This window comes from Oryza glaberrima, chromosome 12, assembly GCF_000147395.1.
Source record: "Oryza glaberrima chromosome 12, OglaRS2, whole genome shotgun sequence".
Lineage (NCBI taxonomy): Eukaryota > Viridiplantae > Streptophyta > Magnoliopsida > Poales > Poaceae > Oryza > Oryza glaberrima.
Genome location: NC_068337.1, coordinates 3,569,270 through 3,594,563, shown reverse-complemented (window position 1 = coordinate 3,594,563; position 25,294 = coordinate 3,569,270). Strand labels below are relative to the sequence as shown.

Sequence of the window (25,294 nt, the reverse complement as noted above, 5' to 3'; positions counted from 1 at the left end):
ATGGGATCATGTGCAGAAAGGAGTTTAGCATTCATTGGTTTGGTCCAACTTGTGAAAAATGAACGGATGCATGACAAATCTTTGTATAGTGTATCCCAATAAATCCATCACTCTACTGTTCCCATTAAAAATGAATAATTTAAAATAAAATCGATGATCTGACCTGTTGCATTGCATGCTTGAGCACCCATATCTTGGTTCATTGGTTGCTATCAGCATCCCCGGGGCGGCTCCAGCATACAGTCGATTTTTTTTTCATTTTTCATTTTTTATTTTTTAATATTTACAGAAATATTGTACCGGTGAAAATATTTACAAAAGTAGGTGACGTGAGGGACAGGCAAGATGAAAAAGACACTAGAAAAATGCATTTTTTGCAGGATAAAAATTACATTTGCCCCTTTGCAGCCCTTGTAGAGGGCGGCAAGGCACCTCAGTGCAAAATGCACACACCTTGCCGCCCTCCACTTGGACGGCAGAGGCTATTTCTGTAAATATTTTAGATGGTATTATAATTTTGTAAATATAAAAAATGAAAATTTAAAAATGAAAAAAATTCGCATACAGTCCGGGTGGTCCAACTTTTGACCACCCTGGATCGCGAAGGCCCAAACGAAAAAAAGCCCACAAGCATCAGAGCCAGGTTAGGGTTAGCCGGCAGAGGAGAGGGCTCAAAGCCCCGTGCAAGCGCCGCCTCTCCCTCCGCTGCGCTCCTCGCCTCCTCTCGGCTCTCGCTCTGCGCCACAGGCCCACAGCGCCGGCCGTCGCCCATCGGCGGCGTCGGGTCCCTCTCCCTCCTGCAGTCCTGCTCGAGCTCGACGACGACGACGAGTCTATGCCTCAAGCCCTCAACAGCTCCTCATAGGTGAGTTACTCATTTTAGTCTTTACTCTTTAGTATTTACTTTTAATAGATCGGTCATCGATGAATTGAAAAATGTGGATGAAAAAAATGTGATTGAAAACTGAAACTTAGATTTTTTTTTATCAACAACTTAGTTAGTAGTCAATATAACTTAGTGTATGAAGGATGGGAAGAAACTATTGTTTCATTTTGCAATAAACATAGTATCCAAGTTCCAACTTTCGATGGAAAAATATGTGCCTCATGGAAGATCTCCACGGTTTTATCTGGACCAAACAAATGATGATCATTTTAGAAAACAAGTGTACATTGGTGTACAAAGAAGTAGTGTATTGTAATCTTCTACCTATCTATTGTAATGTAAGATATTTGAATTATTTATGTTGTAACTTTCGTAACTTCGAACTTAAATGTTGGTTTTAATCAATTTGTGATGTTCTGAGCTATATTGCAATATTTGAATTATATTTCCACCGTATTTGTCAATTTTGATTTGATTTTGTAACATCGTGACAATTTGGGATGCCAAGTAGGACCACCCAACGAATCGATCCTAGAGCCGCCACTGCATCGTCTCCTCGTCCGCCGCCGCCGCCATGTGGGCGCTCCGCCGCGCGGGCAACCCCCTCAGGTACCTACCTACCCCCGCCTCCTCTCTCTCCCCCGCCCTCTGCCACTGTTCTTTGTGGGATTTCATTAACAGATGATTGATTGGTAATAAATCTGTGGCTTATGTTAGTTCGTGTCATCCGTGCCTTTCTCCCACTCGCGTTTTTCTGTCCCTGTTGCGTGGTGGCGACAAGTAGATCCATCCAAATGCCTTGTTTAGTTCTTGGGGGTTTATTTGTGTGATTTTCCGGTGCCAAGTTGTGTGGTGTCCCCGTTAATAGGCCATAGTTTCTTGTTAAGATGGATCATTGGGTCTTGGATGAGTTGATCATTGCCAGTGATTTATTTTTACAGGTGGGGAGTAGGGAGTTGCTGGTATTATTCATCTGATGTTGGGACTCTGTTTTGTTGTAATCGCTTGAATTTCTATGCAAATTGCAGTCTTACCATCTTGGGTTTGACTGAAATATATCAGTCGGATGTATGTGAGAGACATGATAGTGTATCTACTGTGTGTATATGTGCTTGAAGAAGTACCCATCTTAGATGTTTGTCTATGTAGACATGATTATTACTTTGCGTAGCATTATGTACGGAACGATATTAGATGTGTTTGAAGATGGAACAACACCTCTTCTTGTTTCAATCATCTGGTCATGTTATTGTGAAATGAAGCAGATATTTTGTATTTCGTTTTGCATGTGAATCCATGTTCACGATCATAATTTGTACCTATCATCCCATGTTTCATGCGTTGTTAATACTGATATTTGGCTTGGCTAACTGTTTGCTGCTGTTTTAGGGTCCGTGCCCACCAAGCTTTGAGTGCCCGTGGTTGTGCAAACCTTGAAGTAATTCTAAATGCAGATGCAAAGAATGTGGAAGAGCATCATGAGGGGGACTGTCAGAAATTGGATTGCTGTCATCAACCAAAGCCTTTGGTCTGCCAACCATCATTCTCATCAGGCCGTTTCATGTGGAGTAGGGGTTTCTCTTCTCAGGCCGGTGCAAGTTCTGGTGATAAGCAGGATGAGTTGGAGGAAGGGTTTTCTGATCTGGAGGTTCCACCAGAAGCTCATAAAAAGGATTTAGATTTGACATCCGATGAGAGTTCTGATGAGGACACCATTGATGCAATTGGCTTGTCTGAAGTGGAGGCTGATGCAAAACCTGAGGAGCCGATAAAGAAGTCACAATCCACTCTTCTTAAGGCTTTGCTGGAATCTCCAAGGGTTGATGTCGCTGGAGCATTGAAAAAATGGCTTAATGATGGCAATACATTGGATAGAAGTGAGCTCTTTTATGTCCTTCTTATTCTTCGGAGGCGGAAGCTCTACATCAAAGCCTTGCAGGTGTTTAACTTGGCCTTTACGTGTTTTATTTTTTTCAATGATAGCAAGTCCTTTCTGTACATTTATAATTATTGATAATACATGTAGCGACTGTTATGCTTGTTAGCTTGGCATGTGTTAAGAATGTTACTTTCTGAAACATATTTGCAATGTCAATGGTGAATGAGCTTTTGGTTTTGCACATAAATGAAGAGTTATAGCCTTGTAAAATGTAGCATGCACTAGATGAGGTAGGGGCACTTTAGAATGATATGTCTATATGCTTCTTCTTCAAGTCCTAGAGTACTAAAAAAGAGGAAGTGATGAAGTACTCTTAGTCAACTATGGGAATGATGCTAGACAGCTAGAGGGTGAAGATAAGAAGCACACACAATTTCCTTGACTATTGAAAAATACAATGTTGTTGAGATATCACCAGTTCACCACCTGTACTTCTATGTTACATCCTAAACTTAATTTAGTATGAGAATGTTATTGTGACTTTGTAGATCATGTGAATGGTGTGCAAACTGCATCTTCTTTTCTATAGTATCAGACTCTGAAATTTGTTAGAGTGCTTGTGTTGGTTTTGTTTGTCAAAGGGCGTTGTCTTTTTCTGTTCATTCCATGCACGTTTTGAGTATTACTCCATTTCTTTGATTCCCTCTTTATGCTGCAGCTTTTATTGACCACCATTTTATTTTACTGTTAAGCATTCCAAGCATGTTTACCCCTTAACATACATATTGTGCCATCTGTGCTTTTAAACCTTTCGTTGTAATACTCATGTTTGGTTATACATGATGTTTGAAATAGTGTAGCCATACTTGTTTCTTTTTATGTGCAATCTAATTTGTGACATGATGAAATGAATGCTACCTTTCTTTGTAAAGTACTAGCTAAATTGTGTGTTCAACTGTCTATACTCTTATGTACAAAACAAATTCTTGTTTGTAACTTAGTGGACCATTGTAGCTATCTAATAGATCTTAGTCATGCAGCTATAACTGTCTTAGATAATAACAAAGCCACCTTGCTTCCGAATGCATTTGTACCGCTGCATGGTAAATTTTCAAAATCTCACTATTCTTTGGTTATTTGTAGCTATACACGGTGTTTACTTTGATGGAACTTGTTACGTAAACTTTTTTCATGTGAACAACCTCATATCTAAACACTTAAGCTTTTTTCACTGTAATTATTTACCTCGGTCTTTGTGTTATCTAACTCAGAAGATATTTACTTCATTTTCTGCAGCTTCTGGAGTATGTTGAAGAATCCAAACTAATTGATCTTGGAGAACGTGATTATGCTTCACGCGTGGATTTGGTAGCTAAAACCCACAGTATTTACAAAGCTGAAAAGTATATTGAGAATGTTCCTGCATCTCATAGGGGTGAGATTGTATACAGGACTCTTTTGGCTAACTGTGTGGCTATAGCCAATGTGAAAAAAGCAGAACAAGTCTTCAATAAGATGAAGGACCTTGGATTTCCAGTTAGCGTATTTTCTTGCAATCAGCTTCTGCTACTCTACAAGAGAGTGGACAAGAAGAAGCTTGGTGATGTTCTCACAATGATGGAAAAGGAGAATGTGAAGCCTTCCCTCTTCACTTATAAGCTCCTTGTAGATACCAAGGGTGCTGCTAGAGATATTGAAGATATGGAAAAGGTCATTCAGGCAATGCAAGCGGATGGAATTGAACCAGATCTTCTGTTTCAAGCCACAATTGCAAGGCACTACATATTTGGTGGTTATCGTGAGAAAGCTGAGGCAATTTTGGAGCAAATGGTGGGGGATGATATCAATGAAAACCGTTCTGCTTGCAAATTTGTTTTACCCCTGTACGCTTTTCTCGGCAAAAATGATGATGTTGAAAGGATCTGGAAGGTTTGTGAGGCCAATGCTCGTCTAGATGAGTGCATGTCTGCAATAGAGGCTTTTGGTAAGCTTGGGGATGTTGAAAAGGCTGAGGAGATATTTGACAATATGTTCAAGACATGGAAGACACTTTCGTCCAAATACTACAATGCTATGCTGAAGGTGTATGCCAACAAAAAGCTTTTTGACAAGGGGAAGGAGCTAGCAAAGCGGATGGGTGATGATGGTTGCAGACTAGGGCCCTATACATTGGATTCACTTGTGAAGCTCTATTCGGATGCAGGAGAGGTGGAGAAAGCTGATTCCATATTGCATAAGCTATCATATAAGAACAAGATTAAGCCTATGTACACCACATACTTGATGCTGCTTGATAGTTATTCCAAGAAAGGAGACGTCCATAATGCAGAGAAATTGTTCAGCAAGGTGCGGCAGATGGGTTATACTGGGAGGATTAGACAGTATCAGCTGCTTCTTGAGGCATATCTGAATGCAAAGACCCCACCTTATGGATTCAAGGAGAGGATGAAGGCTGATGACATTTTCCCCAATAGGGCTGTGGCGTCTTTGCTTGCTGCTACCGATCCATTCAACAGGAAGAACGCAATGTCTGAATTGCTCGATTAGGTTCTTCTGTTAGCTTCATTTTGTGCCCATCTAATACATGTGCTTGGTTGTCCTTCTGCCAAAATATATATGACATGACGATGAGATAATAAATTAGCCTTAGCGATGTAATGAACTAGTAGTGTTTGCTTACCTTTTGCGGCTATTGCCTTACCGAGCAGGCGAGTAGGATTGGAATCTTATGAATGTTAATCTTAGTTCTATTTTGTCTACTTCATTGACGTGTCACTATCTCTTGACTTGTTAATTAGCAAACAAATGTCAGTTTTGCTAGTGCTTGCTAGTTCTTAAGCTAATGATATATTAAGGTTTCTTTAGGCATTCTTAACGATTTTGCCATATGAACTTATTATGTTTGTTTGCGTTGCACTGTGCTGTACTCTATCAACATTTCTTTACTGAGAGAGAAAATGATACTCTTGCTGCACTGTGATCTGACATTTGTTGGCAGCCTTCAGTTTGTTTAATATACTGGTTTATCAAGACAACATTCTTTCCTGAGCTGGAGCGATACGAAATTCTATTTTGATTGACTTAAAAAAAAAAGGCATTTCCATCGTTCCAGATTTGCAAAGATACAAAATTCATCTTTGACACAGGATCAAAACTGCTTCGATCCATGCGAACACTTATACTGTCACTACTCAGGATACAAGCAAGGGGAGATTAGATATGGCGATAATGTGTCTTTGGCTTAAGCATTCTGAATTCTGACACAAATCCCCCAAGCAAAAAACCGGGCTTTGATCTCTCTATTCTCTACAGGTAGCTGCTGACGACGAGCGACCTGCTCATGTCTCGGAACACTCTCTCCACCACGCCACCACGGACAGCTCCGTCGCCGTCGTGTCGGCGCCGCAGAACGCCGCCCAGTCGTTCACCGCCACGCCAGCGACCACCACCTCGCTGCCCCGGTTGATGGCGTCTGCGGGTGAACCAACTGCAAGCTCCAGTGCCAGCCTAGCTAATTGGGGGTAGTAGTAGTGATTAGTGACGCTGATTTAGTTAATTACTTCCTCCGTTTTACAATGTAAGTCATTCTAGCATTTCACAATTTATATTGGTGTTAATGAATTTAGAATGACTTACATTGTGAAATGGAGGAAGTGGTTGTGATAAGAACTTACAGAAGCTCCCCACCAGGATGTTTCCTGCAATCGTTTGCCTGAACACTTCCACACCAAGAACATCTGAGATGACCTCTTCGGTTCCCTGTTTGCACGCAATATATATAGTTTGGTCAGATGGACTTATATGCTGGCATTGTTTGCTAATTGCTCCTATATGCTCAACTCTGTGATTTTGGAGTAGATTTATAGATGCATCAGCTACCTCCATGGTTGGTGTTTTCATCGCCATTGATGGATGAACTTTTTCCCACATTGGCCATCTCTGTCGTCATCAAGGGAAATACTGAAAAGCTAAGTCATCATTAGTTTTTTTTTCTTTATATGATAATTTCCTTATCCTCTGCCTCACTACATCAATCGGTTCTCCATTGAGCAGTGAGTCGGGGGCTACAGATGTTATATCATATTTTTTCAATAATTTTCATAATATCTATCTTGATTGCTTGTGAAATAATCCGAGTAAAAATAAAGTGTCGATCGAGTTATGGAGTTCTATCTTCCTATGCTTTCCGTTTGGTTTGTCGATGGATAGTTGCTTTTGGGCCGATTCCTAGCACCCGGAGGCTCGTTGGATGGACCGAGTAACGCAAGGTGCTAAGAATTACTTGGAAGAAATCAACAGCATAGAGATAAGATGATTTGTTTTATGCTCTTAACAATTGCAAAATTACCCGAGTAATAAATTCTGATCCGTGAAACTCTGTTCCATTAATGATAAACTCAAGTCACTCATATGTATGTCTGGGAAGTGCTTTGGCCAACTCCCGGTGTGTGGGGGCTATGACTAGTCGGGCAGAGTGTTTAAACGTAAGGAGTCATTTGCTCGGGGAAATTAAAATTGACAAGAGGAGAAATAAATATTTATAAACATCTTAAAATACTTGAATTTTCCTCGAGTACTGTATTTACATCATATACTACTCATCCTATATGTTTGTTCTGTAGGATCCAGATCCAGATATGTATAATGGGGATTTATGGCTTTAATCTTATCTCCTAAGATTCAAGAATGGATCAGTCAGAACATCACCATCGGCTTGCCTCCGCCGCCGCCGACTGGTGTCTTTGCCTATACGGTTGTGTAACATCCTGAAAATTCCTAACAATAAAAATCACTAAAATTTTGAACTTTTTAAAACTTTTGCATCATGCTGGTTGTTATGGTTGATATTGCTTGCCAAAATATAAATAATCACAAAGAAAGCAAATCCAGACAAAGGGAAGGTTAATTACTAACTTAATTTATAGATCAAATATTAAATATTCGAACCATGCTGATAGCTTGATGCCATGATTAGCTAAAAGAAATAGCAAAATCAAATCTAATTCATTTGAATCCAATCTCACATGAAATATAAGAACACATGAAATGATGATCACCACTATAATGATCGTGTTTATAAATAAGTAATTCACCGGAATATATAGATTGATACTTAGAACATTTCACCGAGTTCCTCATGACATGAAAATCACTCATATAAAATAATGGTCATATAAATAAATTAAGCTTTATATATAAATAAGAATATGTTAGTGAGTGTTTAATTAAACAATTAGATTAATGTTGTACCGAGTCTCAATTTATATTTATAGAATAAATAAATCCACGTAAAATACATTGTTATACAAATAAGTTCATTCAATGTGCTATTGTAATAATAATGGCCACATTAGGATATTTTAATTAATTTTAGAACCCTCAAAGCCTCCAAAATTATCTAGGCTAATTTTGGAATTAGACCTCATTTAAATAATGCAATAGAAATAGAAATAGAAATAGAAATATATATATATATATATATATATATATATATATATATATAATATGGGTAATATTAAAAAATCGAGTAAACTTTCATCTAAATTAACACATATATTGGGTAAACATCATTTGTGTGAAATCTAGAATTTATGGGATGAGAATTAGATGGGAAATAGACTAAAATAAGGTTTAATTAGAAATAACACTGTTCATTGCACATTAGATGTTTGATTGTGTCCCTAGCCACCCTAGCCCTCTTCCTCCCCACTGCCACCGCGCCTAGCCGGCTTGGAGCCCCGAGCCGCCGTCGCCGTCGCGCTGAGTCCCGCGCTGCCTCGCGCCCCGCTCCGTCCCATCGCCGCGCCGCGCCAACTTCCCATCGTCGCGCCTCGCGCGTGCGCCGCGCGAACGTCGCGTCGCCACGCCAACGTCGCATCGTCGCCGCGCTGTCGCCATCGCCACGCCGCGCCGCTGCCGCCCACTGCGTGCGTGTCCCGTCGCCGCTGCCGCGCCGTGTCGCCATCGCCGTCGCCGCGTTTTCGCCATCGCGCCGCGCCGTGCCGCTGCCACACCGCCTGCCTCGAGACCCGCCCGCGCCGCGCGCGTCCCATCCGTCACCGCCGCGTCGGCTACCTCTTCCCTCCGCCCTATATAAACCCCTCCTGGCCACCCTTTCACCCCGCACCACTTCCATCCCCTTTCCCCTCTTCTTCTCCCCTTTCCGGCCGCCGTAGCCACCGCCGCCATGCCCCGGCGCCTCGCCACCGCCGCGCCGCCGTTCCCGCCGTCGGTCCGGGTAAGCCCTCTTTCCCCCTTCGCCGCTCTTCGCCGCGCCGCGCCGCCTCGCTCGGCCGAGAGAGAGAAGAAAGGAGCGGAGTAGCGAGAGGAAGAAAAGAGAAGGATGAGAGAGAGAAGAGAAGGATAGGAGGGGTAGATTAGAGTGGGCCCCACCGAGATTAGGGAATAGTAATCACCCTGTTAATCTGCATTAGACTAGCCTATGACCTGTGGGCCCGGGTGATTAAAAATCTAATTATGGGTAGTTTTTCATCTATAGCCTATGACATGGGGGCCCCACAGGGATTTAAAGGCCGGATTGACCTTGAGTGCCGATCACAGAACTTGTCGCAATCCTAGCCAATGCAGAGTTCAAAGTCTGATAAAGATATCCTAGCAGATATTTGCCTAAGGGAAATTGTTTTTTTGTCTACAAGGGCTTCGGCTATGTGTTGCCAGTTGGTGGTAGGACCACAACTTAACCACAGAACAAAAATTTTTCCAGCCACATCACCAGAAAAGCTGTGTGTTCTTTGGGGGACATAGGACCTGTACCCATATTCATGGTGATATAGCCAGTTCAGCCACCTATAGTCCTGGTTTTGAAAGAGAACTTGCTCTTGGTATTCATACTGACTTGGTTAGCCGATGATGTGATGTCCAAACCAGTGATCATAACTATGTCTAAAAGGGTTGGTGTCATCGGTCCTTGGTTGAATAAGAAAGCATTGTGTTGGACCAGAAATAGCTTGCAGCCGATAACATAGGTTCATCCTTATTCATTTTGGCTAGGATCAGAGCCAGGCACTATGCTATTCCAAGTTCTTCCCAGTGAGTTTATTTGCTAGCCGATACCCTCTTATACCAATCCGGGCAGGTTTTGACAGCAGATGGCCAAGATTTGAAAGCAATAGTCCAGTGGCCTAAACTAGGGTTTGTCAGTCTGAAGGGAACTCTATTGGTTTCGGCATTGATAAGCTCAGTGGGGTTTGTGTTGCCGATTGGGCCCAAGAAAAATTGATTCTGATGAGCTAAACTAGGAACTGCGACCTGATGGGAAAGATGCTACAACAGAAAAGAGAAGAAAAAAGCGGATCATGAAAGGAAGACAATCTGTAGCAAGGAAGAAGAAGGATCTAACCGATGGGACTTACCTCAGGGAACTAGGTCGTCGGAGCGCTTGAGGGATTGGTGGAAGTCGACATCGTCAGATCTAGGGTTGTCGCCGGACTTGGGGGTCACCTGCGGGATCGCCGAGGGTTTCAAAGGGATCGCCGAAGAGGTTGGTGACTAAAGCGGTGAAAACGGAAGTGACGGCGTGAAAAGCGGTGGTAACTATTTAAAGAGGTGCGGTAACGGTCGAAACGGAAAAGAAGCCCTAGATTCTCTCGGGGATAAGATTGAATAAATCCGCAACATTACAAATGTAACGGACTTGGGGGCCATGTGTTAACGACAAAATTTGGTAAATCATACATTGGACTTGGAGTTAAAGCCGAAGCGGATTTGGAGGAAATCGATATTCTCAGAATCAAAGTGCGCATCGGTTGCAAACCGAATCGGCTACGGTGTACATCGGTTGATACCGAGTTGGATAGGGAAGCCGATACAGCCGATTTCGGTAAAGGGATCTTAGAATCATTGTCGGATTCGTTTTCAGTGCTTCATAAGAATTGCCATGTGCGAATTGAGTCCAAAGAAGGTGATTGTATCTATTAATTAGGTTACTTTATGTAATTTCCTTATATATATTTTTGGTAAAAGTCCGCCTAAGGGACTTGATCGTATCTTGAGTTGTTATAGATATAGGAGTCGTGTCCGACAAGGACATGTTATATATTTTGGGTATAAATAGAACCCAAGACAGTGTAATCAAACAAGAATCAGTTCAATAACACTCACGGCGCATCGCCACCTTTTTTACTTTCATTGTTTTCGACGAGTTCTTGCTTTCGAGTTGGGCTGCATCGGTTTCGATTTCCAACAAGAGGTAAAGCTTGTTATGACGGGTTGCGTTCTCGGGATTAGTGCTTACATCTTCATGACACTCTAATTTTGTTTATGTAAATCGTCAAGTTATCATATATGCTATATAATTTAGATCAATTAATCATACGTTATTACAACCTCGTTTTATGTGAAACACTTAATCTTCATCTTCATCCTCATCTTCAGCACATTCAAACACCACCTTAGTAGAGCTCTAACTTCTAAGTTTAACTATTAGAGTTGGATTTAAGGTGTACTTGTAGAGTAGTCTAAACTTTACTCCTTCTCTCTAAATTTTTTTTTGTAAGAGTACTCAAGCCCGCTCCGCTTCCTTTTTTTAAAGCTGAGGACCTCATGTTTTCGCTTATGCTTAGACTTATCAGCCAAAATTTGAATTTTCAACCTTAAATTTGGAGCTGATTTTGGGGTTTTTTTTTATCAAAATTTATTTTTCAGTCTTGCTTTTAGATCGCTAAGAACACGTATATAAAAATTTTATTTACAAATTTCTTTTCATCCGTAAATATGTGTTTGGTTTATTCCACAAATAAGTGAAACAATGGGGCTCTGAAACTATTTGGTTGAGTTTTATAACTAAAAAGAGAAGAAGCTGTACCAAACAGACCCTTATCAAGCAGGAATACATGTGGGCTTGCTTGGTAGAACGCTCTACCCATGCTAGAGGAAATTAACATACCACTGTCAACGGGATAGAAAAAAAAATAAACATGCGGGTACAAATGAATAGCTGATTAGCTCAAGATTTTGCAATCACTCTTGATGGATACAACACAAATGAATTAACTACTATAAACTTAAAAAATTATCTAAAACATTTTTTGAAAAAAATTAAGGTGTTTATAAAAAACACATCGTTGGAAGCTGAAAGAAGCATATCGCCTTAATCCATTCTTCTATTCATTCGAGAAGAACACGCATCATATTTGTAATCAATGAGATGGGTGTAGATGCGTAGTATAACATATTCATTATCAATACTTACTTTAATACTGTATTGTGTTACTAGCAGAAAATAACGCTGAATCATTCATCAAGGTGCCTTCAGATACGTCATGTTGTCGTCATGCAAGTACAACGATGAGCTCAGCTGCCATGGCTGAGTTTCACCTACCATTTCCCCCACATCCATCATGCAAATAACACTACTCATAACTCAATGGAGGACATCATCATTCATCTCCTCTTCCCCAAGCGCGCGCGCGCGCTCTCTCTCTCTCTCTCTCTCTCTCTCTCTCTCTCTCTCTCTCTCTATATATATATATATATATATATATATATATATATATATTCATTTCCATGATAGAAATAGGGAAAAAAAAGGAACAAATAGCCAAGAGCATTGGGAGATAACAAAGATAAAATAATAATAATAAAAAGTTAGAAAACCATTGTCACTTATGTAAACCTATTTTATATACGAGCTAGGCTTATACTACCTCCGTTTTTTAATAGATGACGCCGTTGACTTTTTCTCATATGTTTGACCATTCGTCTTATTCAAAAATTTTATGCAAATGTATAAGATATAAATCACACTTAAAGTACTATGAGTGATAAAACAACTCATAACAAAATAAATTATAATTATGTAAATTTTTTGAATAAGACGAATGGTCAAACATGTGAGAAAAAGTCAACGGCGTCATCTATTTAAAACGGAGGTAGTAAATAGTTATTTAAACCTATGATGTAACTTCTTAACATGATTTTAATTTATTTATATAGGCCTTCTTTGGAAAGTGAGATTTTTATTGGATTTAATTAGTTTGATTCCTCTGTACGAAATGAGACTATATTCTTATTCAAGCTATATACAAATTCACAATTCGTCTTGTGATGAAAAAGTTGTTACTCACACCAGACAAAAAAAAAGCATCTCACTTGTTCAAAAGTGACGTTGACTTAGAAAAAAATTCCGACTTCCATGGATATTAATTTATACACATTCAAATATATCCACGTCGAAAAGGACACATTAAAAGGAGTATATGCACATATGATTAAGGATATGTTTAGATCTAGGGATGTAAAATTTTAGCGTGTCATATCAGATATACAGACACACATTTGAAGTATTAAACATAGTCTAATAATAAAACAAATTACAGAATCCGCGTGCAAACCGCGAGACGAATTTATTAAGTCTAATTAATCCGTCATTAGCAAATATTTACTGTAGCACCACATTGTCAAATTATAGCGTAATTAGGTTTAAAAGATTCGTCTCGCAATTTACACACAATTTTGGTAATTAGTTATTTTTTCGTCTATATTTAATACTCCATACATGTTTGTAAACGTTCGATGTGAGTCACGTGACAAGGTGTAAAATTTTGCCAGGATCTGTCAGGGCCTAAAATATCTTGAATGATTGAACCAGTTCTAATCAGAACAAGTCCGCACGATCACGTGGATCTAGCAATTTTCGAGGCATGTGCGTGTTTATTAAAAAAGAAAAGAAAAAACTATGCTTATATAATACGTAGTACTATGTGAGAAGGACAATGTCAAAAGGTACAATGAATTGAACTTGATTAATTAAACCATAAACTTGGAACGATGGCATGATGGCCGGAGAGCTTAATTTGTCATATGGGTTATGCGACCCCACTAATCACCAATTAATTATTCATTTCCTAGTGATCATCATTATACTTTCGTACAAAAAATTCTCCATTTCAAGTAAGGTATTCCCTCAGAACAAAATCCATAAAGTAAAAAAGGTATGCATAATAATTTATGAAATCTATCGATATCTCTAAGAACATTTAAGCCAAAAAGGAGGAGGACAAAAATAATTAAAAAACAATAAATTACAAACCGTTTGTGCGAACACACTAATCACCAATTGAAAATCATTATTCATTTCGTAATGATCATCATTAGACTTTACTATCCACTCCAAGTAAGGCATTTCCCCGGAACAAACTAAAATGCATAAAGTTAAAAAGAAATTTAAGTATGCATAATAATTAATAAAATCTATCAATATCTGAGAACATTTAATAAGCCAAGAAGGAGAAGAACATAAAATAAATGAACAATAGAAATAAATGACAAACCGTTTAGGAAAAAAAACCGTGAGAAAAAAGAATACTAAAAAAATAATTAAAAATACCGTGAGAGTAATTTGGAGGGGAAGTTTCCGACCACGGTTGTCTTCTTCCTCCCCTCTCCTCTGCCCAAGAAAAAGATAGATAATCATCACTCATCGGCATGCTCCCCCCACATGCCCTAACAATCCAAAATTCCATTCCAATTTGCAAAAGAGAGCCAAAATTAATCATCAAAAACCGGTTCTTTTGATCCCCAATCCATCCTCACATGGAGCAAAAATCTAATCTTTGCATGTGACCTCACCTGGAAAATCCCCTTGCAAAGAATCCACCCAATAAAGGGGAGAAAAAAAAAAGAGAGCAATCAATCAATCAATCCCTCCCATTGCTTCACATTTCTTCCTTCCCTTTTGCCTCCATAAACCTCCCCTAAAGCTCCTATTTTTACCCCCCAAATCGCCCAAGAATCGCCCTACCCGAGAGCCCTTGATCCAAGATCCAATCTTTTCTTTCCCTTTTTTATTTTTAATTTTTTTGCGTTGGTGTGTGTTGTTCAATCCAAATCCCTATAGGAGGCGAGAGAGAGAGAGAGAGAGAGAGAGAGAGAGAGAGAGAGAGAGAGAGAGAAAAGGTTCGAAATTTTTGATCGGAAAATGCAGCCTGACCCGCAGCCGCATGGGCGGGGGAGGGAGAAGGCGGCGGGGGCGGGCCCGCGGCTCCCGCCGCCGGTGACCGCGCCGTCGGTGGGGCGGCCGGCGTCGGTGCTCCCCCACAAGACGGCGAACGTGCGGGACCACTACCGCATCGGGAAGAAGCTGGGGCAGGGGCAGTTCGGGACCACGTACCTGTGCGTGGGGAAGCCCGACGGCGGCGAGTACGCGTGCAAGTCCATCCCCAAGCGGAAGCTGCTGTGCCGGGAGGACTACGAGGACGTGTGGCGCGAGATCCAGATCATGCACCACCTCTCCGAGCACCCAAACGTCGTCCGCATCCGGGGCGCCTACGAGGACGCGCTCTTCGTCCACATCGTCATGGAGCTCTGCGCCGGCGGCGAGCTCTTCGACCGCATCGTCGCCAAGGGCCACTACACCGAGCGCGCCGCCGCGCTGCTCATCCGCACCATCGTCGGGGTCGTCGAAGGGTGCCACTCGCTCGGCGTCATGCACCGCGACCTCAAGCCGGAGAACTTCCTCTTCGCCAGCACCGCCGAGGACGCCCCGCTCAAGACCACCGATTTCGGGCTCTCCGTGTTCTACAAGCCCGGTGAGCATCCTCGGATTCTGCGCACTTTGCTTGATTCGGTAATCGGCATTATAATCGTAGCTCAATGTTGTTATTTGGTCCAACTGATCCGACAATGGTATGTGGGCAAACTGCTGTCATTGCATTTAGCAGAGAGTGAACTCGTTAGCATTTTACATATATTAGATGATGGTTCATTATGCTACTATAAAAGCGTTCGCTGCAATATCCATAATGTAGAATGTTGGAATTTATATGGTAGGAGCAATTGCACTGGATTGAAACTTCGCCAAAACTATAAGCAGGAGATTATAGTAGTTGATGGTTGAATAAATTAGTAATACTATATAAATGATTAGAGAGGATTATTCCTTTGGTCTGACTAGTTTGATTTTCTAAGGTATTTCTGGTTGTTGGCATATTTCTTTTGGTAATTTTCATAAGCTACATTTTTTTAGGGAAATTCATTTTGATCACCAGTAGCAGTTCTCACTAGGATGTGAGGGTAGATGTGGGGGTTATGCAGCATTGTCTTGTTGAAATTCTGGTGTGATACCATGGGGGATTTGAAAATGATTTCCAGTTTTAACAGTAATGGTGCGATGGGTGATTATTCTCGTGGAGTAATCTGAGTTCATAGCATATAAAATGAAACTTTAGGTGTTTCAGTTCATATGTGCATGCTTCAGACATAAAATCATTCTTTTTGTGCTAATCTCCATGCACTTGTCTAAGCACTGTATCAGATAGTAGAGGCATTTAGACAAATTCTGGTATACCAGAAACATCACATTCTTTGTTTTCAACTTTGGCAGGCTTATCATTCCTGAAAAAGTTTCCTATACTATCTTTTCTGAAATGATACACTTCCAGCATAGAAATATAAATTTCAGTAGACAATCTTGCCAGTGATTACCTTTTGCACAATTTGGACATGAGCTATCTTGCATACGATGGTTTTTTTGGCAGTAATATCTTTCCTTCAAGCAGATTCCCAAAAATGGTTACGCTATGCTGTACAATATGCTGCATAAAAGGAACAGGAGCCCTTACGTGTTACCTTCTAATTACTTGTTTGCATAGTTGGGCCAGTTATTCTTTCCGGGAATACGCAAAAGAATTGTGCATCTTTGTATTAAGACTTTAAAAGTGCCAAAGTTTTACAAGACTATAGCCATGGAAGGGTATACTCAGGAAAATAAGAAAAACACACCATGCCACGTGCCAACACCACCACCACACTCTGAGGTAGAGGCCTAGCACCTTGACGGCCGCCACTAGCCTAAACGATTGTCGCCGGGCCTAAATGCAGCCACAACCAAAAGAACCTCCAAAACAACGCCTCCAAGGAGGTTGCGACGTTGAATAAACTGCTGATTTTTTAGAACCTTGCCTTCAATTGAGTGTGGCCCTATGGACAGGAATTTCCTGTTATCCACTCCATCAGGGAGTGAATTATTTAGTTTATGTAGCATTTGCTTGTGTTTATTATAAATAACCAATTAAAAGTTGAAATTCACACTCAAAGTTTGTTGGCAATGAATAATGTTCCTTCACATTTCTTCAGGTGACAAATTTTCTGATGTTGTTGGGAGCCCTTATTATGTCGCACCTGAGGTGCTTCAAAAAATCTATGGCCCAGAAGCGGACGTCTGGAGTGCTGGGGTAATCCTGTACATTTTGCTGTGTGGTGTGCCCCCATTTTGGGCAGGTAAAATTATCTGTTGTTTCTGGATATTGAATTGTGAGTATGGAATTTCCGGATTACCATGTTTACATAGGTAAAATTTTCCTTTTGCAGAAACTGAATCTGGAATCTTCAGGCAAATTCTTAGAGGCAAACTTGATTTGGAATCTGATCCGTGGCCTAGTATATCTGATAGTGCTAAAGATCTAGTCCGTAATATGCTTATCCGTGATCCTACAAAGAGATTCACTGCTCACGAGGTTCTCTGTAAGTCTTTATTGCCCCCTCCCTCTCCCTTTCTGAGGGTTGATGTGTGCTTAAGAACCTATGTCATGAAAGTGTATTTTACTAAAAATTGTTTGCCTACGCCAGGTCATCCATGGATTGTTGATGATGCTGTGGCACCTGATAAGCCTATTGATTCTGCTGTTTTGTCAAGGCTGAAACACTTTTCTGCAATGAACAAGCTCAAGAAGATGGCTTTGAGGGTATGGGGATCTTTCATGTAGCTGATTTGCGTGCAATTTTATTTTTCCCATTGACCTATTGTTCGCACTAAGTTTAGTACTTCAGTAGCGCTACATTAGATTAATGAGCCTCACTTCTATTAGCATCGCCTTATTATTTTGATGCATTCAAGTTGACTCTATATTTTGTGACCTTACATTCAAGTTAACTATGCACAAATATATTTCCTGCCTTCTCTGGTTATTCTTGTAGTTTGTTAACAGTCCTCATGTTGTAGTATGTAATGAGAACGAAATATTTATTAAGATTAGAAAGAATTTCACTCAAAATGGAAGTGTCTAATTGAACTTATGTCATAGTCATTTGCACATTTTTAATGGAGAAGATTAGGACTTGCATATCCGAACTATCGTGTAACTGTTATGTTATTAGGCTTGTCTCTTCCTCATTTATTAGAGGTGCAGCCTGTTCGATTAGATATTGTTCAACTGGCATCAGGGGCGGAGCTAGCACCAAAACTACGGCTGTGTTTGTTTGAAGGTGTTGGGAACTAATCCCTCGCGCACACGAAACTGAACGATTCATTAGCGCATGATTAATTAAGTATTATCTCTTTTTTAAAAAAATGGATTAATATGATTTTTTAAAACAACTTCTATATATATATATATATATATATATATATATATATATATATATATATATGCAAAAAAAACTCCGTTTATTAGTTTGAAAACCATGCACGCGGAAAACGAGGGAGGTGAGTTGGTAACTTCAACAAAAGAACTCAGCCCTAAGGTTGTGCACTACCATTGAAAACCTAGAAAACATATCTAACACTGTGCATTCTAGTGTTTTAAAGTGAGAAATCTTGGCTTTAGGGGGTTTCCAGTGCACCATCTAAGCTGAGCGTGGCTCCACCACTGACTGGCATCTCACATAATAGCTATCACATAAGAGTACAAATGCTCAATACCGATGGATTGCGGGATGCTTGGACTTGAAGTTAAAACTCTTCAGTGACTAAACATGTTGTTTTCTTGCAGGTTATTGCTGAAAGCCTATCTGAAGAAGAGATCGGAGGTTTGAAGGAATTGTTTAAAATGATCGATACTGACAATAGTGGGACGATAACTTATGATGAACTGAAGAATGGCCTGAAAAGGGTGGGCTCAGATCTAATGGAACCAGAAATCCAGGCTTTAATGGATGCCGTAAGCCTATCATTTTTCAGTCTACTGTTTCACATTTACTAAAAGATAAAACGCTTGGTGTTATTATACACCATTGGGATTTGTAATTTGACTTTGTGTATCTGTTCCAGGCTGATATTGACAACAGTGGAACCATCGACTATGGTGAATTCTTAGCAGCTACTTTGCACATGAATAAACTGGAGAGGGAGGAAAACTTGGTGTCAGCATTCGCGTTCTTTGATAAGGATGGAAGTGGCTTCATAACCATTGATGAGCTCTCGCAAGCCTGCGAACAGTTTGGCCTTTCTGATGTTCATCTTGAGGATATGATCAAAGATGTGGATCAAAATAATGTAGGTCTTCTTTCCTTAATTATTTTCCATCTCAATACTCGTCAGCTGTACATCTTTAGTTCTTTACTTTGACGCTTTTCACTTAATTTGGGAATCGTTTTTCAGGATGGACAAATTGATTACAGTGAGTTTGCCGCGATGATGAGAAAGGGCAATGCTGGTGGAGCCAATGCTGGTGGAGTCACTTCTACTGGTGGAACAGGAAGGAGAACAATGAGGAACAGCTTGCGTGTGAATCTTGGCGACATCTTGAAACCCAGCGAAAACTGACTTTGAAGTAGAGGGTTCTGATCTCCTGAAGTTTTGCATGCCTCATCAGCTGGACATATCAGAACACATATGATTTTAGTTACTGATATGTCATCTGTTGTTTGTTCTGTCGCGATGCTGTGAAATTTCCTTAGTAGCATTAGTTGTAGAGAGCATACCATGTGGTACAACTGTAAACAAATTTTAGGTTCTGAACAAGCTGAGATTGTATGTTGCTTATACCAGTCCTGTATTTTTATTTATCATGGATAATATTGATGATCTTATGTTTGTATTGGAAATTCGCTTTGTTGCTAATGTACAACATATTTCTTATAGTTCCCATAAGGCAGGTATGGATTTTTGTTCCACGCATTTCCAATGCAGTATGTATGCATGTCTAAAGTTCTGAATGCATATTGTTGCAATTCGTTCAAGACAGGTAAAAATGGTATGGGGATCCAAAATTTCAATCTTTTTTCTGATCTGATCAGCGGATTGATGACCTCTGGAAGAATGTTCAGACAATCAGCTCTGTGTGAGTACACTGTTGTTTCCTAGTCCATCCGTTCTAAAATATAAGAACTTAGAACTGGATAGGATATTTCCTAGTATTACAAATTTGGACTTAGTACTAGAAAATTGGTGTTTTTTAGTACTATGAATTTGGACTTAGTATAAAAAATGTTCCATCTGGTCCTATGTTGTATTTTGGGTGAAAGAAGCCAACTGTGCTTTCACAAGCTACGGATAACTTGCTTCTGGCTGCCCTACACTCGCAGTAGCTGTGCATCTTCTTTCAGATTGCTTGTTTTCCGTGGCTCCATTATAATGCAGAAATTTTATTGAATTCTCGCTGTCTCGCAGAAACTAGTTCAACCAAAATCCTCCAAAAATCCTCCGTTCCAGCCTCGCTGATTTTCGCCCAGTACAACCATCTACATCTAGTACTCCTATCACATGTATCAGGCAAGTAAATCTGGAGAATAAAAAACTGTCACAGAAAAGATGTAAAAAGTGACCCCCAAATTAACTGCTCTTCATTGTAATGCAAATAGAGGTACTGTATATGGTCGATCCTAAAACAATGCTCGACCCAAATTCTTATTGGGCTTGAAAAACAGACAATGAGATCAAAAAACATGTGTCAAACGTTGTTCCAGGTCAACACGTAACAAAAACACCAAGCTTTTCCCAAGCGGGAGCTTGACAAAACATTCAGTGAGCAACAGCCTTCTGAGCCTTGTTTGGGAGGATGTTGTCCGGGAGGATGAGCTCTGGTGGGATCTCACGGACCACGCCGAGCATCGAATCATACTCCTCGTCTTTGTGGGCATACTTTTTCCTCAGCATCTTCTCGAGCTCGATCTCGTCGAAGGTCTTGGAATTCTCAGCAGCATGGACTTGGGCCAGATTGATGTAGTTCGTTGCTGACTGAGCAATGAACGCTATCTCCTCTTCAGTAAGCTTTCTTAGGAACTTGGCAGGATTACCAACCCAGACCTAGCAGTGTCAAGAAACCATATGGTTCAATAAAGTCATGTAATATATTAAAGTTATTATACAAGATAATACCAAAACATATTCAAGTCTCGCAGCTGTTTATAGCAATAGCATGGAACGTAAAATATGGACATCAGTATAAACATGCAGCCAGCAGCGTTGTTTGGTTATCCTCCAGTCCCCAATTACAGGTTTTGAAATAAGGAAAGAAAAACTACACAGATTCATGTAAATATGTCGTCAATGCATTGTAACGTTAAAGTAATTGTTCTTTGGAAAAATAAAAATGTAGACTAAACCTCTACCATGGAATCATTCAATTCCATTATCCAAACGATTAGATATTTTGTGGAACAAAGAACAATTGTAAACATCGTATATCAGTGTCTGATAATTCCCTCGTTACAAAATGCTGGCAGTTGAGTGTGTATTTCCCATATAGCAAGTGACAAAAAAAAGAAGAGGAAAACATGCTTAGCAAGAGAATAAGAAGGTAACCTCTCCAGAAGGAATCCTTGTGTTCTGCTTGACAAGCGATCCTGCACCAACCATGCTGTGCTTTTCAACGACCACTCCATCAAGCAGAGTGGCACCCATACCAACAAAAGCTTCATCCTCGACAGTGCATGCATGCAGAACAGCACTATGACCTGGCGGAGGCTTATTAGTTTAGGTGGGAGCATAACACAGTGGGTAGTCCAGGAAAAATGAAGTTCAGAATTTTAGTTAACGAATCAATCACAACGCTGCAACGAAAACAATTTTATATACGTTCTATCATGTATAAACGATGCCATGCGATTGATGTCTTCCAGGAAAAACAAACCGCAATATCAATAGCATATCACAGTGTAAACTGTGTACCAAAATTATTACGAAATAAGATTAGGAAGTGCTCTACTGACCTATTGTAACATTGTTTCCTATTATGGTTGGGAGAACCTTCCCGCTGATGTTAGCTTTTGCAACATGGACAAGGGAATTGTCTTGTATATTTGATCCAGATCCAATATGAATGCTGTTGACATCACCTGAGGACAAAACAACAAATAGGAGTTAAAATGGTTATCACTGAACACTGGAAGTATCTACAGTACAACTTCAACATTATAGTTACTGAAATTTCAATATATCAATACAGCACAAATACCTCACACTATGATACACGTCTATTACAATTTTTTACTATGTTTTACATTTTTTCCGCATTTGTTTTTCTTTTTGGCTTCAACACGCCGCAGTTACCACGCAGTAACCGTGTATTACTGCACGGAGTTCACAAATTTGAATTCAAAATTTAGAATACGAATTTGTCGTGGTAATCGTGCTACTTCTGGGGGTCTGTGAATAGCCTACTGACGGTAGGGTAAACACCCTGATTGACACTTCATTGAACGCAGGTAAAAAACTGAAGCTTCATGTGAAGTGTCAATTGAGAGTCACAATGAAAAGATGGTGTACTAGAGCTGTTTGATAAAAATGTGCATCTCCTCACGACTGGCAGTTATGCCAGTTTTCTATATACCATAACAATGGGTGTAGTGCAGTCAGAAGCAAGTTTATTTTGAAAACTAAATGTACAGTAAACATACTGTTGCCAAGAAGAAAGGGGAGATAGATAATTATCAAGACAAAGGCCATGCTTACTCAGTAGCACATGTATAAATACTAGAGTGTTTATTGACAGAGTTTACCTCTTAAAATGGAGCCGTACCAGATTGAGGATCCATGTCCAATCTCAACATCGCCAATCACAGCTGCACTGGGAGCAACAAAAACATCCTTGTGGATTCTGGGTTCTTTCTCAAATATGTTCATGATTGTGCGATGCCTTGACACTGACAATGGCATGAACAACAAATGATAACATGTCAGTGAGGCTCAGGCGTAAAATCTATGTATCTCAGTGAAGTTATACACTTTCAGAAGTTCTAAAATGATCGATCTAACAAAAACACGCCCTTCATCATAATGTCCTATACTCCTACGTACGCTAATTTCTGGACATTTACCCGATGCAGCATGGTGATGATTAATCAGAATCAACTATAGCACCACACCCAACTAGAAGGAAAAAAATGTCATTCTTCATGATACTAGGGACCAAAAATAGATACATAACCACTAGAAATTTAGAAATTGGCATACTAATGTGACACTCCAATGGGCAGTATAACCACAATAACCAATATGTACAAATTCCTTGATTTACTTGCTGTTGTTTTGACTTTTGACACACGAGAATCACCAGTTGAAAACTTCCACAGTGGAAGGAACCCATCACCCCTATCCATTCCTACCATTTCCCTTCCCAATAACCACCAACCACTCAAGAATGTGTATGCTGCTACCAGTTAATCAACAACTAAGAGCGACGAACTCTCCCAATATTGGCCCAAGACCTTGACAAGGGAATTCGAAACGCGCGATTCGACCTCGCAGACCCAAATATCCTAGGGATGAACCGACGAGCAGGTAACGAGGGAGTAGGAGGAGGGGCGGGGGTGCTGCTTACGCTGCTCCTCGACGCGAAGGCCGCCCTGGATGGTGGATCCGAGGCGGTCCATGGCCTGCCCCGTGCCGCGGATCCACTTCCCCACCGTGTAGATCGCGCGCCCGAGGGTCCCCATGCTTGTCGCCTCCCTCCCTCCCTCCCTCCTCGCCCTCTCCGCTCGCGCCCTCCTCTGTCTACCCGGAGCTCGACGCCGGCCGCCGCCGCGGGAGGTAGGGGTTTGATGGCGTCTGGTGGTGAGAAGAGGAGTGAGAGAGAGATGAGCCCAAGGAGGCAGGAGAGAAGGAAATGGTTTGCTCCAATAAATTTGCTCTCTTTGATTTCAAGTAAATTTTGTACTCTCTCTCCTCGTTTTAAAAGTCAAAACATTCGTAATTGACCATTCATTTCTCAATCTTTTTATAGTTTAATGTCATAAGATTTGTGTATTTATAAATTCACGATTTTTTCCGTAATATATAAATGAGTTAGTTACATTTTGGTTAGCTTTTTATTATTAAAATTTTAATTTGGACTACCTTTACCTAATCTTTTCACTTTGAAATAGGAATTTTTTTTACTTTTGTATCATTTTAGACCACCTAAACTTATTTAACCATCTGCATCCGGTTCATTCAGTAAAAAAAAGAGAGTATGGTTTACGTATAGGCAATATATAGGGTGTGCAAGAGACTATAATTTAGTAATCGAGGTCATTGATGTACTCCCTCCGTTTTAGGTTATAAGACGTTTTGACTTTGATCAAAGTCAAACTATTCTAAAACTATTCTAAGTTTGACTAATTTTATAAAAAAATAGTAATATTTTTAACCCAAAACAAATATATTATGAAAATTTATTCACTTATAGATTTAGTAAAACTATATTGGTGTTGTAAATATTACTACTTTTTTTATACAAATTTAGAGTAGTTTGACTTCGACCAAAGTCAAAATGTTTTATAACCTGAAACGAAGAGAGTACCTAATAAGAGAGTTGGGGTGGTCCAATGTGTAATAAAAATAAAAACTACTTTGTCCAAGGTGAAAATTGGTTAAATGGTGATACAAACTATAATTTACTCTAAACACTTTGGATTTTAACAAATTGATGGTCAAAGTCAAGAACGTTTAAGTTAGAACAATGCTAAAAAAAAGTAATTTAGAATAAAGTGAAAATGTAGTTTTAAATGATTATATGAAGGGGCAATTGCAAATTTATCACTACTTTGAATCGTTATTACAAGACTGTCACTAGAAAATTACAAAAATACCACTAGAATTGTCATTCGAGTGGCATCCTTGCAAAATTGAAAAAAAACGGTGGCAAATTTACAAATGCCCCTTATATGAATGGTTCGAAAAACAACATGTCTTTTTGGCTCAGCTGGCTACAATTAAAGCACAGAATAACAGTAATAGAGCTCTACTGTTGAAATTGTAGTTATAGAGCTTGTTGCAGCCGAGAAAATTGACATTTAGCCATTGTCAAAACGGGGTTTCGCTCAAATGCCACTTCCAAAAGTGGTTACGTTAAAATGCCACCCTCAAACAGGGGTAACATGTTGCAATGCCATTTCATCCATTTTTTCTCAATTTAATATTTTTTGCAGTGTTTTTTCTTGCTGAGATGACTAAAATACCCTTGATCCCATCTCATCTCTCACTCTTCCTCCTCTTCGTTGCAGATGCACAGCTCGGCTCGGTGGCGTGGCTGTGGACGGGGACGACGCCGGCGCGGCTCGGGACGGGGACGCGGACGGCACCAACGTGGGTGGGGAAGGCTGTCCCTAGATCTAGCTGACGCCACCGCCGCCATAGCCGCCACCGTCTCCCCCGCCTCAGATGTAGCAGCCGCCCCACCCTCAGATCTAGCCATCGTCGCACCGCCTCCGTGCGTGTCATCGAGATGCTTCTAGCGTGAGGGAGGGATGGAGACAGTGGAGCATATGGACATACAGGCGGCGGCGGTGCGGCTAGGGACAGGGAAGGCGGCGGCACGGCTGGGGACGGGGACGGCGGCGACGCCGACATGGTTGGGGCAGGTGGGGATGTT

General features: G+C 40.5%; 3 protein-coding genes across 4 annotated transcripts; 2 read left to right on the top strand and 1 right to left on the bottom strand.

The window, feature by feature from the left end:
* The first annotated feature begins 639 nt into the window (after positions 1–639).
* On the top strand, positions 640–5,633 carry LOC127757248 (pentatricopeptide repeat-containing protein At1g80270, mitochondrial-like). 2 transcript variants are annotated; one of them, XM_052282730.1, is made up of 4 exons: positions 640–865; positions 1,398–1,495; positions 2,276–2,825; positions 4,062–5,633. In XM_052282730.1, exons 2-4 carry the CDS (start codon positions 1,461–1,463, stop codon positions 5,310–5,312), a joined length of 1,836 nt encoding a protein of 611 aa, XP_052138690.1. In that variant the 5' UTR covers positions 640–865; positions 1,398–1,460; the 3' UTR covers positions 5,313–5,633. The 2 variants fall into 2 exon arrangements, with proteins under 2 accessions (XP_052138690.1, XP_052138691.1); XM_052282731.1 differs by having other exon boundaries at positions 1,395–1,495.
* An 8,488-nt stretch (positions 5,634–14,121) lies between these two features.
* LOC127758157 (calcium-dependent protein kinase 28) lies at positions 14,122–19,547 on the top strand. Its single transcript, XM_052283778.1, has 7 exons — positions 14,122–15,313; positions 16,860–17,003; positions 17,094–17,246; positions 17,352–17,467; positions 18,494–18,661; positions 18,772–18,996; positions 19,102–19,547. The coding sequence occupies exons 1-7, from the start codon at positions 14,704–14,706 to the stop codon at positions 19,264–19,266; spliced, it is 1,581 nt and encodes a 526-aa protein (XP_052139738.1). The 5' UTR covers positions 14,122–14,703; the 3' UTR covers positions 19,267–19,547.
* Positions 19,548–20,263: 716 nt separating this feature from the next.
* On the bottom strand, positions 20,264–23,550 carry LOC127758158 (gamma carbonic anhydrase 2, mitochondrial-like). The gene is made up of 5 exons (XM_052283780.1): positions 23,264–23,550; positions 22,443–22,586; positions 21,654–21,779; positions 21,247–21,398; positions 20,264–20,748 (listed from the first exon to the last, which is right to left on the bottom strand). The coding sequence occupies exons 1-5, from the start codon at positions 23,376–23,378 to the stop codon at positions 20,464–20,466; spliced, it is 822 nt and encodes a 273-aa protein (XP_052139740.1). The 5' UTR covers positions 23,379–23,550; the 3' UTR covers positions 20,264–20,463.
* Positions 23,551–25,294: the final 1,744 nt, after the last annotated feature.

Bases quoted from the DNA above. Each gene is read 5' to 3' on its own strand.
- LOC127757248 (XM_052282730.1), top strand. From the start codon at position 1,461: ATGTGGGCGCTCCGCCGCGCGGGCAACCCCCTCAG. The intron at 1,496-2,275 runs GTACCTACCTAC...CTGCTGTTTTAG, and splicing joins CGCGCGGGCAACCCCCTCAG to GGTCCGTGCCCACCAAGCTT. The intron at 2,826-4,061 runs GTGTTTAACTTG...CATTTTCTGCAG, and splicing joins TCTACATCAAAGCCTTGCAG to CTTCTGGAGTATGTTGAAGA.
- LOC127758157 (XM_052283778.1), top strand. From the start codon at position 14,704: ATGCAGCCTGACCCGCAGCCGCATGGGCGGGGGAGGGAGAAGGCGGCG. The intron at 17,247-17,351 runs GTAAGTCTTTAT...TGCCTACGCCAG, and splicing joins CACTGCTCACGAGGTTCTCT to GTCATCCATGGATTGTTGAT. The intron at 18,997-19,101 runs GTAGGTCTTCTT...ATCGTTTTTCAG, and splicing joins AAGATGTGGATCAAAATAAT to GATGGACAAATTGATTACAG.
- LOC127758158 (XM_052283780.1), bottom strand. From the start codon at position 23,378: ATGGGGACCCTCGGGCGCGCGATCTACACGGTGGGGAAGTGGATCCGC. The intron at 22,587-23,263 runs GTAAGCAGCACC...TGCCATTGTCAG, and splicing joins CCTTCGCGTCGAGGAGCAGC to TGTCAAGGCATCGCACAATC. The intron at 21,780-22,442 runs GTAAACTCTGTC...TTTTGTCCTCAG, and splicing joins GTACGGCTCCATTTTAAGAG to GTGATGTCAACAGCATTCAT.